Source organism: Choloepus didactylus, chromosome 1 (genome assembly GCF_015220235.1).
Source record: "Choloepus didactylus isolate mChoDid1 chromosome 1, mChoDid1.pri, whole genome shotgun sequence".
In the NCBI taxonomy this organism is placed as follows: domain Eukaryota; kingdom Metazoa; phylum Chordata; class Mammalia; order Pilosa; family Megalonychidae; genus Choloepus; species Choloepus didactylus.
The window spans coordinates 199,272,522-199,288,366 of NC_051307.1; the positions used below are offsets into that span (position 1 = coordinate 199,272,522).

The following is a 15,845-nucleotide window of genomic DNA, read 5'->3' on the forward strand; positions in this document are numbered from 1 at the left end:
ACCATGACCAAGTGGGGTTCATTCCAGGCATGCAAGGATGGTTCAACATAAGAAAAACAATCAATGTATTACAACACATTAAAAACTCGAAAGGGAAAAATCAAATGATCATCTCAATAGATGCTGAAAAAGCATTTGACAAAATCCAACATCCCTTTTTGATAAAAACACTTCAAAAGGTAGGAATTGAAGGAAACTTCCTCAACATGATAAAGAGCATATATGAAAAACCCACAGCCAGCATAGTACTCAATGGTGAGAGACTGAAAGCCTTCCCTCTAAGATCAGGAACAAGACAAGGATGCCCGCTGTCACCACTGTTATTCAACATTGTGCTGGAAGTGCTAGCCACGGCAATCCGGCAAGACAAAGAAATAAAAGGCATCCAAATTGGAAAAGAAGAAGTAAAACTGTCATTGTTTGCAGATGATATGATCTTATATCTAGAAAACCCTGAGAAATCGACGATACAGCTACTAGAGCTAATAAACAAATTTAGCAAAGTAGCAGGATAGAAGATTAATGCACATAAGTTAGTCATGTTTCTATATGCTAGAAATGAACAAACTGAAGAGACACTCAAGAAAAAGATATCATTTTCAATAGCAACTAAAAAAATCAAGTACCTAGGAATCAACTTAACCAAAGATGTAAAAGACCTATACAAAGAAAACTACATAACTCTACTAAAAGAAATAGAAGGGGACCTTAAAAGATGGAAAAGTATTCCATGTTCATGGATAGGAAGGCTAAATGTCATTAAGATGTCAATTCTACCCAAACTCATCTACAGATTCAATGCAATCCCAATCAAAATTCCAACAACCTACTTTGCAGACTTGGAAAAGCTAGTTATCAAATTTATTTGGAAAGGGAAGATGCCTCAAATTGCTAAAGACACTCTAAAAAAGAAAAACGAAGTGGGAGGACTTACACTCCCTGACTTTGAAGCTTATTATAAAGCCACAGTTGCCAAAACAGCATGGTACTGGCACAAAGATAGACATATAGATCAATGGAATCGAAGTGAGAATTCAGAGATAGACCCTCAGATCTATGGCCGACTGATCTTTGATAAGGCCCCCAAAGTCACCGAACTGAGCCATAATGGTCTTTTCAACAAATGGGGCTGGGAGAGTTGGATATCCATATCCAAAAGAATGAAAGAGGACCCCTACCTCACCCCCTACACAAAAATTAACTCAAAATGGACCAAAGATCTCAATATAAAAGAAAGTACCATAAAACTCCTAGAAGATAATGTAGGAAAACATCTTCAAGACCTTGTATTAGGCGGCCACTTCCTAGACTTTACACCCAAAGCACAAGCAACAAAAGAGAAAATAGATAAATGGGAACTCCTCAAGCTTAGAAGTTTCTGCACCTCAAAGGAATTTCTCAAAAAGGTGAAGAGGCAGCCAACTCAATGGGAAAAAATTTTTGGAAACCATGTATCTGACAAAAGACTGATATCTTGCATATACAAAGAAATCCTACAACTCAATGACAATAGTACAGACAGCCCAATTATAAAATGGGCAAAAGATATGAAAAGACAGTTCTCTGAAGAGGAAATACAAATGGCCAAGAAACACATGAAAAAATGTTCAGCTTCACTAGCTATTAGAGAGATGCAAATTAAGACCACAATGAGATACCATCTAACACCGGTTAGAATGGCTGCCATTAAACAAACAGGAAACTAGAAATGCTGGAGGGGATGTGGAGAAATTGGAACTCTTATTCATTGTTGGTGGGACTGTATAATGGTTCAGCCACTCTGGAAGTCAGTCTGGCAGTTCCTTAGAAAACTAGATATAGAGCTACCATTCGATCCAGCGATTGCACTTCTCGGTATATACCCGGAAGATCGGAAAGCAGTGACACGAACAGATATCTGCACGCCAATGTTCATAGCAGCATTATTCACAATTGCCAAGAGATGGAAACAACCCAAATGTCCTTCAACAGATGAGTGGATAAATAAAATGTGGTATATACACACGATGGAATACTACGTGGCAGTAAGAAGGAACGATCTGGTGAAACATATGACAACATGGATGAACCTTGAAGACATAATGCTGAGCGAAATAAGCCAGGCACAAAAAGAGAAATATTATATGCTACCACTAATGTGAACTTTGAAAAATGTAAAACAAATGGTTTATAATGTAGAATGTAGGGGAACTAGCAGTAGAGAGCAATTAAGGAAGGGGGAACAATAATCCAAGAAGAACAGATAAGCTATTTAACGTTCTGGGGATGCCCAGAAATGACTATGGTCTGTTAATTTCTGATGGATATAGTAGGAACAAGTTCACAGAAATGTTGCTATATTAGGTAACTTTCTTGGGGTAAAGTAGGAACATGTTGGAAGTTAAGCAGTTATCTTAGGTTAGTTGTCTTTTTCTTACCCCCTTGTTATGGTCTCTTTGAAATGTTCTTTTATTGTATGTTTGTTTTCTTTTTAACTTTTTTTTTCATACAGTTGATTTAAAAAAGAAGGGAAAGTTAAAAAAAAAAAAAAAAAGAAAAACAAGGAAAAAAAAAAAGATGTAGTGCCCCCTTGAGGAGCCTGTGGAGAATGCAGGGGTATTCGCCTACCCCACCTCCATGGTTGCTATGGGTTGAGCCCTCTACCATAAGTTTTACCCTTGGGAAGACGGTTGCTGCAAAGGAGAGGCTAGGCCTCCCTATATTTGTGCCTAAGAGTCTCCTCCTGAATGCCTCTTTGTTGCTCAGATGTGGCCCTCTCTCTCTGGCTAAGCCAACTTGAAAGGTGAAATCACTGCCCTCCCCCCTACGTGGGATCAGACACCCAGGGGAGTGAATCTCCCTGGCAACGTGGAATATGACTCCCGGGGAGGAATGTAGACCCGGCATCGTGGGACGGAGAACATCTTCTTGACCAAAAGGGGGATGTGAAAGGAAATGAAATAAGCTTCAGTGGCAGAGAGATTCCAAAACGAGCCGAGAGATCACTCTGGTGGGCACTCTTACGCACACTTTAGACAACCCTTTTTAGGTTCTAAAGAATTGGGGTAGCTGGTGGTGGATACCTGAAACTATCAAACTACAACCCAGAACCCATGAATCTCGAAGACAGTTGTATAAAAATGTAGCTTATGAGGGGTGACAGTGGGATTGGGAAAGCCATAAGGACCAAACTCCACTTTGTCTAGTTTATGGATGGATGTGTAGAAAAGTAGGGGAAGGAAACAAACAGACAAAGGTACCCAGTGTTCTTTTTTACTTCAATTGCTCTTTTTCACTCTAATTATTATTCTTGTTATTTTTGTGTGTGTGCTAATGAAGGTGTCAGGGATTGATTTAGGTGATGAATGTACAACTATGTAATGGTACTGTAAACAATCAAAAGTACGATTTGTTTTGTATGACTGCGTGGTATGTGAATATATCTCAATAAAATGATAAAAAAAAAAAGAAATTATGGATTAGAAAATCCAGTTGGCAGCTAATATACTAATATCGAACTCAGGAAAATCATTAGATGCTAAAACTAGCATCTAATAAAATTTCATGAGAAAAAGAGTAAGTACATGGTCTCAAAGTTGCCCTGATGTGATACTTTTTAACTATAAAAGGAGGAATAATACATTTACATGGAGAAACCTGGTAGATACCATCTTAACCAAGTGATCAATGCCAGTAACAGGACAAAACAATATCATGTGAAGAACACTACTGTAATATTCCTGACAGAAATGCATACCCGGAATCGAAGTAAGAAGAAACTTCAGACAAACCGAAATTGAGGGACATTCTAAAAAATAGCTGTTCCGTACTTTTAAAAAATATGAAGTTCATAAGACAAAGAAAGACTGAGAACTATTGCAGTTTAAAGGACTCTGAATATATAACTCAATATAACACTTGAACTCAGGTTAGAGACCAAGAAAATAAAAAGAGAGCTTTTTTCTTTTACTATAGGGGACATTATGTGAACAACTGCCACTATTTGAATAAGGTTTGCTGGTTAGATAATGGTACACACCATAAGTTGCCAAATTTGACCAGTAGTCTGCAATTACATAGGAGAATATCCTTGTTTTTAGGAAATAGATACTAAAATATGTAGAAGTTTTATATCTGTAACTTACTCTTAAAAAGTCCAAAAGAAAGTAAGAGAGAATGATAAAGCAAATTTGGTAAAATGGAACATTTAAAGAATCTGGGTGAAGGATTTATAGGAACTTTTATATCATCCTTCCAATTTTTCTATAAGTCTGAAATTACTTCAGAATTAACTTAAAAATATTATGAAAGAAAAATTTATGTATTCTTATTATGGTTAGATCTAAAACTAGATTATACCACCTGCATCTATACTAAAAAAGTTCTCTGACTTGATCACGGTCTAGGGGAAATACACGTTCCTTAAAGATGTTTTCTATATATGTGGGAGAACAAATGAATGTCAACTCTGCAAGGTGTGAGAATGGGATCATATTGGGGTAAAAACATAATCAAGGAAAAACTAGAGTATATAGTTAACAGTATCACTCTAATATGCTTACATTAATTGTAATAAAGGCAATATACAAAAGCTAAATGTCTATAAAAGGGAGGATATAGGGGAGGGATTATGGGATTCTTGATGGTGATGGTGTTGTCTGACGTTTTTATTGTATTTTTATTTTTTTCTTTTATCCTTTTTATTATTCTTATTCTATTTTTTTTTTTTTTTTGGAGTAATAGATGTGGTCAAGAGCTGACTGTGGTCATGAATGCCCAATTATATGATGATATTCTAACAACTGACTGCACATGTGACATGCACACGTGTATGGCATGTGAATAAAGCTCCAGAAAATTGCAGGGGAAAAAAATAAACAGAGGGATACAAGTGCTGGAGAAAACAGAGAGCGAGCGAGCTAACCATTCACTGTTGCTGGGGAATTAGAATGGTACAGCCCATCTGGAGGGCAGTGTGGTGGTTCCACAAGAAGCTAAGTATGGAGTTGCCACAAGATCCTGCAACCTCATTATTGGGTATATACTTGAAAGAACTGAGAGCAGAGATCCAAACGGACATCTGCACACTGGTGTTTATGGTGGCAGTATTCACGATTTGTAATGGATGGAGGTGGCTTAAGGGTACATCAACTGATGAACAGAATAGTGAACTGTGGTGTATGCATACAATAGAATATTGAGCAGCTTCAAGAAGGATTGAAGTTGTGAGACACGCAACTAGGCAAATGGATCTTGAGGACAGAGTTGTGAGTGAAGTATGCCAGAAACAAAAAGACAAACATTATAATGCCTCCCTATTATGGACTAACTACAATATATAAATTCTGAGAATTGAATCCTAGAGCACAGGTTATCAGGGGAAGATTTATCGTAAGGGTCCCTAGATTGTAAGCTCTTACAGCAATCACATCTGTTCCTGAGCTATAACAATTATCTGAGTTCTGAGATGCTGAGCTCTTTGTGGATAACCTGGCCTGTCACTAGAACTTCAAGTATCTGTGTGACACCTGGGCCAGAGTTTGGCAGCTATGAATGTCAGTATTATACCATACAGCAACCATTAACAAAGGTGAAAAAGAGTTCAGAATTCAGTTAGAGATATGAATGAAGCTGACCTGGTTAGGACTAAGGTGAGTCAGACTAAAGGGTAAAGGACACTACTGACTGTGTTTTAAAACTTCAAATTTTGTGTGAGACCAAAGGAAGATATGTTTATTTGGTGAAAAATCTATATTTTCTGTAGCACACCAAATAATTTAACTTGTATGGTCCGTTTATTCAAACACCATAAATAGAGGGAATTTTGAATAGGGAGTGTGAGATCTAGCTGGTTTGTACAGGTTAGTGTGAAACCTCCATATATCCCAAAGTAATTTGGGCAGAGAATAAAAATGTATTTGTAAAGCCCCTCTGAGGGACTGGTGGAAAATGTGGAAATATTAAACTTCCCCACCTGAGAAATTACTGATATTCTCACAAGCATTGGGGATTACCTATCTAGAAGGCCGAGCCCTCAGTCTTGGGGCTTGCCTTATGAAGCTTGTTACTACAAAGGAGAGGCTAAGCCTACTTACAATTGTGCCTAAGAGCCACCCCCAGAGAACCTCTTTCGTTGCTCATATGTGGCCTCTCTCTCTAAGACAATTTGGCAGGTAAACTCACCGCCCTCCCCACTATGTGGAACATGACTCCCCGGGGTGTAAATCTCCCTGGCAAGGTGGGACATGATATCCAGGGATGAACCCGCACCCGGCATCATGGGATTATGAAACTTCTTGACCAAAAGGGGGAAGAGAAAAGAAACAAAATAAAGTTTCAGTGGCTCAGACATTTCAAATAGAGTCAAGAGGTCATTCTAGAGGTTATTCTTATGTGTTATAGAGACATACCTTTTTAGTTTTTAGTGAATTCCTTTTTAGTTTTCAGTGAATTGGAACAGCTAGAAGGAAACACCTGAAACTGTTGAACTGTAACCAAGTAGCCTTGATTTTTGAAGACGACTGTATAACTATGTCGTCTATGTATAACTATGACGTGACTGTGCAATTGTGAAAACCTTGTGGCTCGCATTCCTTTTATCCAGTGTATGGATAGATGAGTGGAAAAATGGGAAAAAAAAGTAAATGAATAATGGGGGGATGGGGAATGGGATGTTTTGGGTATTCTTTACTTGCATTTTTATTCTTCTTTTAATTTTATTTTATTTTTAGTTTTTTTTGGGGGGGGGAGTAATGAAAATGTTCAAAAATTGGTTTTGATGATAAATGCACAATTATATGATGCTACTCTGAACAACTGATTGTACACTGTGGATGACTGTAGGGTATGTGACTATATCTTAATAAAACTGAATTTTAAAAAAAAAGAAGACTTCTAGCCCAGTAATTCTATAATGTATATACTCTGCCTCTTCTCAAATAGTCTGACATCTAAAATCACTTAAAATATCTTTTCCCAAACAAAGTAAAGACTTTTTTTTTAAACTAACTTCATGGGCAACAGAAACATGATCATTCTATCTTTAGGGATACAAAATTAAAGAGGTCACCCAAGACAGTCAAGTGTCAAAATGACCTCATCCCAAACCAAAATGTTTAGAGAAGCCATATTGTTTAGATCGGCTGCTGGCAAACTTTTTCTGTAAAGGGCAAGACAGTAAATATTTTAGATTTGTGGGCCATCCAGGCTCTCTTGCAACTATTCAACTCTGTTGCTGTACTGCAAAAACAGCCAAAAACAATACACAAATGAATGAACATGGTTGTTCCAATAATCCAGTATTTACAAAAACAGGTAGTGGGTCAGATTTGCTGACTCCTGATTTAGATGAAGGTAGTAATCCAATAATAATGAAAAAGACCACTAATAAGTTTTAGACCATTTTACCTTTTAACCAGGTGAGATACTTATTTAAAAAAAAAAAATACTTCAATGAGGCAGTACCTAAAACAATATTCCTTGGGATAAGTAACACAGATCCTCATGGATACATGATAGGATTTTGAAATTTATCATAGAATCCAGAGCACCTATTTTCAGTTTGAAATGTTGCAGAGCAGATTTCACATACAATATCAGTAATGGACTGAAATTCTGTCTGTGACTCAACTTTTCAAATGGGTAACTGCTCTATTTCAACTTTCTGTAGAGAGTTAAAGGCTTAGATTTCTAGGCAAACAAATTTGTTGGATTAAAGATAATGTCTTGAGATAAAGATGAAATAAGAGAAGAATAAATGTAGTCACAGTCATTGAGAAGAGCTCCACACAAGGAATGCTGTCCCTATATCATCTAGTCCAGGTGCAAATGCAAACTACCTATACTTCATTATAACGAGAAATGCACAACCTTCTAATCTAAGTGTTCACAAGAGAGGCTCTGGAATCAGCAACCATCACAACCTCTTGTTTTTAACTGCAAGTGAAACTATCAACTTCACAGGAATCTTACCTCCTCTTCTTATGGTCGAAATGAATGAAGATTTTCAGGTCAAATTATAATTAATAACCCCTTGTAACCCACTCTTCTGCCCTGTGAAGTCTGGAGTATATTTTCAGCATGAGGAGTGATGTATAACAATTCTTTTTGCAAACATAAATATATGCACATACTCCTGCTGAAAATGTAGCCCAGTAAATTTACACGTGACTATGAATACATGCTCATGTGTGGCTATGTGCTAGGTGATGTTTCTCGTTGAGATCTACTTTAGGAATCAAAATGTGCATGCCTTGGAGCCAGGGGAGTGGTCCTGTGTATATAGGTATAGAAAAAGTAGCTCACTTAATCCTTTCTCTCCAGGAGTCGGGATTTTCCCAGAACGACATCCATTGTCGGCAATGGACGCACCAAAATAACGCCAGTGCCAGTGAGTTAACCACCTCTGTCCTCTTTTCACCTATTATATTTTTCATGCATCATCCAGCTTCCCAACCATCTTCCTGTTTCTTCACAGAATGCACGCTAGGTTCTTGTTTTTCTTCAGCACGAAGTTGAAAATGGAGTTGAGAAAAGGAGACACATGGTCAGCTGGTGATGTTAACAAGCTCCTTGCTGCCCTGAGAAGCTAGATGGAAATGGTTCAAGTTACAAGAGGGATCATCATCAGATCTGGGAGGACAAAGAGTAATTCATGAAGCTTCATTCCCTTCCCTCCCACCCTCTTTCATTTACTGATGATCCCTATAATCTGCCTTCACAGCAAAATCAAGATTAACGAATCTGAAGCAACCCTTTCAGTTCTTCACTCAAGTGAGTAGAAACGCCAAGTAGAACATATGCCCAGCAATGTTACAGTGGTCCCAGAAGATCAGGGAGGCTTGGAGCAGCTAACATAACCACAATCCTTTACCAATGCTTTTTAGTATAACCTTAGAATTAAAGACCAGCAACTGGCACAGTACTTAGCAACAGGTACTTAATACGATTGGTTGAATAAGACATTTTCTTTTCAGCCAATGTCTGCTTGAACCCATAGGTGGAAGTCAGACAGAAGTAGTTAACTCTTTCAATGCCGGGATAGTATGGATATATAGTAACCACTTCAGGTTAATGTGTTTCTCTGAAACATATTCAAATTATGAGTTCCTGATTTCAAAGTTCTGGTTAAATGATAACTAAAGTATCTTTTAGAAGTACAACCATAATCAGAGTTTTGAGATCAGAGCGATGGTAAATGTTAATTAGAACGATAGATGAATTAAGAACTCCAGCATCAAATGTGTAAAAAAAGATCACAGTTTACAGTTAAGTAGACATTTCTCAGGAATGCAATTCTAGATGGGTAATGCCACAGTCGACTTAAGTATGAAGAAGAAAGGAGGATTTTATTTACCGGTTCCCTTGATGCTAAGAACCAGGATAAACCCAAATTATGAAGGCTAAAAAGGATATACTTTAAGTACAAATAAAATTTTAAACCTCAAGTCAAGAGGAGCATCAACTACACAGCATTGTGAAATTGCTTTGATCTTTCAGACAAGAGTGGGGAGGATAGCAAGAGGAAGAAATAATTTTGTATGCCTCAAAACATATGTCCAGAGTGTGTTTAAATTACCACAGATATATCCAATTGGGTTAAGGATATCCCAGAGAGTAAATCATACTATTACAATTAAAGAAACAAGCTACATATAAAGAAACAAAAATACATACATTTTCTAAATTATAAAAATTTAGAATTTTAAAAGAAATTATGATTACATCTTAGCAATTTTTAAAAATTATATCAACCAGAGACTTTTCTCAGGCAAAAATGAACTACTGGGCTCTACAATCCACTCCCTCCCTCTCTCTCTCTCTAAAAACAATGGTGATAAGGTTTTTTCTATGTCCACCTGTATACTTGTCTCCATCTCCACCTTCCTTACTGAGCCACACTCATAGTACAAGGCAGGCTCTACCAACACCCTCCAAACACAAGAGGGCTTTCTTCCAGGGACTCCTGTGCTTCACAAAGCAGGCCCTAGATTAAATAAAAGTCTACCATCTAACCATCCCAGCATTTCTTTCAATTTACTGTAATTCTGATTCCAGCAGTTCACATATTACATTATAAATAGATTTACAATGAATCCTTCCTTTTATATTTATAAAAAGGTCAGATTTCATAAAGCCTTATAAGGCTAAGATTATGTTGAATTGTAAGTGATGACAGAGTAGCATGAGTAAAAACTCAAACAGGTAAACCAGAGGTGAAACCACACCATAATTAAAGAAGGGTCTCAACAGCAAATTAGGAATGCTGGAAATAAACAGTGCATAAACCACCAACTACTCATTTTGTTCCATGTTAGGCCAGTTCCATTTGGGTCGAATCTCAGGATTTAATGGAGTGAGCTTTGTAATCATAACTCGGGTCAGGGAGAATCAGGTGTTCATCTTGCTGCAAGGAAATCTGGAGATACAGTTGCCTTACCTCTAGTAGAGGAGAAAGGACAGGAAGAGAAATAAAAGCTAAGAAGTAACCTGTTCCCACAGGGTCATCAAGACTTGGAGTTCAGGTCCAGATCACTTACAATCAAAATGAACCACCTCTCCTAGGTTCTTCTTTTTATTCACTCCTGAGTTTATCTAAGACCCAGACTGTGTTTAGAAATATTGCAAAGCAAACCCTGCACATCTTGTTACATTCTTTAACAAGAGATTATGTTTGTATTAGGCATAAGGGTTCTAGATCTCTGTTTCCTATAGATAACATTAAGGAAGTAGAACATTTCCCAAAGAAATAGGCATTTAAAAATAGGCCTATGTCAGTAGTAATAATGGAACTGAATACCGATTAGTTCCATAATACTAGGTGCTGTGTTTCTGGAACAGAAATTTATTTTCAATCATTTTTTATGAGAATTTGCTAAATCACCTTGGTTTTTCTTTAGTTAACATTAATGATAATTTCCAGTATAAAACAGAATCACAAGCTTGTTTTTATTTTGTTTTTAATGTGAAGAGCGCCTGAATGACTGAAGTCATTGTTGTGATATGCTTTTCCAAATGAGGAAAAGGGGTAATTCGTATATTAGTTTGGATGGTATGACTCTTGCCAAGGTTCAAATGATGTTTGAGACATTTCTAATAAGCTGACGAAAGAGAGACAGTATTCCATTTTTCAGAAATACACATGGCTAGAAAAGTAGGTAATTCAACTTAAGTTTGTGAAAATCTAAACCTGACTAATTCAGGTTAAAATGAACTAATACAGGTTAAAAGGTTTTCTTACCTTCAGGTCTTTCCAGCTGTCTAGGAGCTTGGTGGCTAAATCACTTATATCCACTATTTTATCTGGCTGTTCCTGGCTCCTCTCACTCTCTACATCAGACATACCCTCCTCTTCATCTTGGGATGGTGTTTCCTCAGCAATAGGTTCTTCTAGCTTTGTGCCATTGTTCTCTTTGGGCTCTATTTCAGCATCAACTTCTGGTTCAGCAGTGGGCAGCTTACTGCCCTCCATGGCAATTTCACTATCAACTTTGCATTCAGGCAGATGATGTATAAGTATCTGTTGTGGCTGCAACTCTTCCTCTTCTTCTGCAGGGACATTTTCTAACTGGTCAAAGTCCTCTTTGCCATCCTTGCCTTCTAGTTCACTGGTAGCATCAGAGATCGCACTGTCCATGCTATTTTCACTTATAATCTTAAGTCTGCGAAACATGAGCTTCTTGGGGGTGTCTGTTTCAGCTTCCATACTCAGCTTGGTGGAAGGATCAGGTGTGTTGAGTGGTGTGTGAGCACGCGACGTATTCTCACTAGAGTACCCATCTCCTTCACTCAACTGAGGGACAGCAGTCTTGGTCTGAGACCATCGTTGAATAATTGGAAGTACTTTACTTTCCTCCAACATATTTTTAGTAGGAATGGGTAAGTGTTCCAAAGTCTTTATAATCTGATTAAACACAACAACAACAATATCACATCACTTTTTACAGCTGACTTTCAAATCTCTTAATGGGGCTCAGATTATTTGTGCAACAGCAAAAATTAAGTTAAGACCTAAGTCCCTGTAAACAACGAAGAATTTAAATGTCATAATATTATTTTCCTCTATAAAGAAAACTTTTATTAAGACTAACTAGCAACTACTTACATCACCCCAATGTAGTTCTACAGAAACCCCAAGGTTCCCCAAACTTTTCTTATTGCCAAATCTCCTGGGAGAAGGCTAAAGGCAAGAACAATTATTCACTATTCCATGTTTTTGCTTTTAAAAGTGTTTTATTAAGTGACTATGGGATTACACTGGAAATTATGATTTTAAAAAGTACATATAAACCAAATTAGAAACAACTGTTAATTTCAGGGGAACGTATAAACACACCAATGCCACTAACAATGCTGCCAATGAACCTTTAATTATATCTTTAAAACACTTACTTAATCCTCGAAATATTCTTACCCTTTGTCATCCAAAATTCAGCCCTTCGCCTACTTTATAGAACCACAGAATTCAAGTCCTATATAGCATCCCATCTTTATTAAACTATGGTTTTGGCAACAAACTGGATCCTTCACAGAACTATGATATCTTGCTCTTATAGTTTCCAACTATGTAGTTTCCTAGAAAAAATTCCATGGGGAAAATCATGGAGCAAACTCACTACTAGCAAGACACTGGAGTAATTAAATTATTTAATTATTTCAATACAGCTACTAAATTCTTAATCACTGATATTATCACATACCCGCAGTCTTAAGCAATCAATATAGTGACCTTACAATTTTAAGAAACAATGAGCTGAATGTGGACTGACCTCTTCCTGAAGCTTCTGGTTACTTTCCCGGCCATCCCCTAGTTCTGCCATCCAAATCCACAGCAAAGATAATCCATGACGTTCCAGGAAAGACTTCAGGCAGGACTGTGAGTGTGTGTTCTTCCACGGGGAAAGGAAGGCAGGATGCAGATTTGGGGGGAGTGGGGGAGAAAGGGCAATATCAGACAGAGAATTATAGAGGGCCTTCAGAGTTTATGTATATTAAAACACACACACACACACACACACATACACAAACATAGAAAGTCTGCTTTTCACTCACCAACTAGAACTATACAACTAACAAATGCTTCAAAGCAACATGATTATAATCTTTTTTCATACCTAAAATGCATCTAGTCAACATGGACTTAACTAAAGTAAAAATAATAAAAATATTAATGGATAGTTAACAAATGAAATTCAATTCTGAGAGACTAAGAGATAAATAGCATCTGCCATTTTTACTGAAAAAACTAAAACTAAGGAAATTTGTCTTTAAATCATTTTCTTTTCTCTCTCCTTTTCAGAAGCTTATTCAAAGGCTTTTTTAATCTAAGATTTAAAAAAACTTATCCATATTTATTATCAAACTTCTGTGGCATACTTAATAAGAGGGAATAAATTAGATTACTGTTTAAAATCCTTGCTTTGAGATCATATAGAAAAAATGCCCTTGGCTTGCTAATAATCAGAAAAAAAATACTCCTATTAAGTGCCATGGTTTGTTGCTCAAAAAACTCCACAACGTTCTTTGACTTGAGAGAGAGTAAACCAGGTCTTCTAACAGATTAAATGATGCTGAGTTCTTTAGTCATTTTTAAGAATACAAACTTTTACTGATACCCATTTTAACAACGAGATGAACTCTTCTCGTCAGAATTAATCCTTCTCCCTTCATCATTCTGGGTTGTAGTTTAAATGTCCTATCCCAATTCAGAAATTAAAAATTAATTAATATTAAAGTATTCACCTGTATGAGCTTGAGACAAGTAAGTTTCTGCTCCAAAGTCTCAATTCTAACCATTAGCCGGGATAAGCTGAGCACCTGGTTTTTATCAGAGAGACCCTCACCATTTTCCATCAGAGCTTCTAGCTCTCCATCCACCTACCACAGCAAAGAAAAATACCTGGTTATTAAAAAAACACTAACTTAAAAGTTAAACAACCCTAAAAGATGCTCAATCTCATCAGTAATCATGAAAATGTAGATTAAGACCAGTTTCTCACATTACACTGTCTGTACTGGAATGATGGCAGGGGTCTAATAATATCAAGTGTAAGGAAAAATGTGGAACAAAAGAACTTTTATACACCACTGATGAAGGTATAAATTGTTACGATCAACTTGAAAAACATTTCATTCACTCATCACGTGTTACCAAGCTCTTACTATTATCAACTGCAATTCAAGGTGCCAGAGGCAATGCAATGAACCAAAACAGAGAGAAATATGCCCTTATGGGACACAAAGAACAAATTATATTAGGTGAAAAGTCCTTCGGAAAAACATAAAGTATTATCTCAAAAACTAAATATCTGTGTACCCTAGGCCCAACAATCCCTCTCCTAAGAATACATCCTACCAAACCTCTTACAAATGAGTACAGGAGAGTCATAAGAATGCTCAATGAAGCACCATTCTTAATTGCAAAAAATTGCTAGCAACCAAAATGTCTGTGGACAGGCTGGAAAAACGGGCATGTTCACACAATGGAATATTATACCATGGTGAAAACGAATCAAGTGTAGCTAAATGCAACATTCATCAACCTTACAAACAATGTTGTGTAAAAAAAGCAAGTTCCAGAAGATTACACACTGTATGAATCCATTTTTGTGTACCTCAAAAACAAATTTTTTAGAGACGCATATCTGAAAAACTTATTTTAAAAAGGCAAGGGAGTAAGACACAAAATTCAAAACAGTGGTTAATTTCTAGGGGCTAGGCAAGGAGAAGAAAGGAGAGAGACGCTCACAGGTATAAAGGCAACACACAAGCTCTTAAGGTGAGTACATTTACAAAGGGTTTATTTTATAATTATGCTTATAACATATACATTCTTACTAAGTTTTAAATATTACATTTAACTAATGGGGGGGGAAGCACCCTAAGAAAGGTTTGAGAACAGTTTCCAGCTCTGTGTTCTAACATTTATAAGACATATAAAGATGTCCTTACAGAACTTATTTTAGAGGTAAAATTAATTCACGTGAAACGAAACAATGAAGCGTTGATTGTAAACGTTAATGTTAAAAAAAATCTAAGAGGCTGTGCCAGTTTGAATGTATTATGCCCCCCAAACGCCATTATCTTTGATGTACTCTTGTGTGGGCAGACCTATCAGTGTTAATTAAATTGAAATTCTTTGAGTGTTTCCATGGAGATGTGCCCCACCCAACTGTGGGTGATGACTCTGACTGGATAATTTCCATGGAGGTGTTGGCCCACCCATTGGGTGGGTCTGAATTAAATTACTGATGCACTATATAAGATCAGACAGAAGGAGCGAGCTTGCTACAGCCAAGAGGGACACTTTGAAGAAAGCACAGGAGCTGCAGATGAGATACAGTCTGAAGATGGCTGTGGAAAGCAGACTCTTGCTCCAGAGAAGCTGAGAGAGGACAAATATCCCAAGTGCAACTAAGAGTGACATTTTTGAGGAACTGCAGCTTAGAGAGGAACGTCCTGGGAGAAAGCCATTTTGAAACCAGAACTTTGGAGCAGATGTCAGCCACGTGCCTTTCCAGCTAACGGGTTTTCTGGACACTGTTGGCCATCCTCCAGTGAAGGTACCCGATTGCTGATGTGTTATCTTGGACACTTGATGGTCTTAAGACTGTAACTGTGTAACCAAATAAACCCCATTTAATAAAAGCGAGTCCATCTCTGGTGTTTTGCATTCTGGAAGCATTAGCAAACTAAAACAGAGGCCTACAGAAGGAAGGGAATGATTAGGAGAGTCACCAGAAGTTAATTTACAGAAATGGGATTAAAAATAAGTAAGATTAAAAAGAAGAGGAGAGGATGAACAAAACAGTGGGAAAATCTTGAGCAAAGGGGCATGGGAGATCAGATGACAGCACAAAGTTCAATCT

General features: G+C 37.2%; 1 protein-coding gene across 4 annotated transcripts in view; it reads right to left on the reverse strand.

The window, feature by feature from the left end:
- Positions 1–15,845, reverse strand: part of SETD2 (SET domain containing 2, histone lysine methyltransferase) — a 127,719-nt gene that overhangs the window by 59,269 nt on the left and 52,605 nt on the right. For 3 of the 4 annotated variants that reach the window (XM_037849597.1, XM_037849604.1, XM_037849587.1), the window contains exons 10-12: positions 13,720–13,854; positions 12,747–12,866; positions 11,219–11,881 (exon numbers count right to left, since the gene is read on the reverse strand). In XM_037849597.1, the coding sequence (XP_037705525.1) occupies positions 11,219–11,881; positions 12,747–12,866; positions 13,720–13,854 (918 nt within the window). Of the gene's footprint in view, positions 1–8,398; positions 8,567–11,218; positions 11,882–12,746; positions 12,867–13,719; positions 13,855–15,845 lie in introns of all 4 variants that reach the window. The other variant, XR_005218806.1, reaches the window with a different exon arrangement.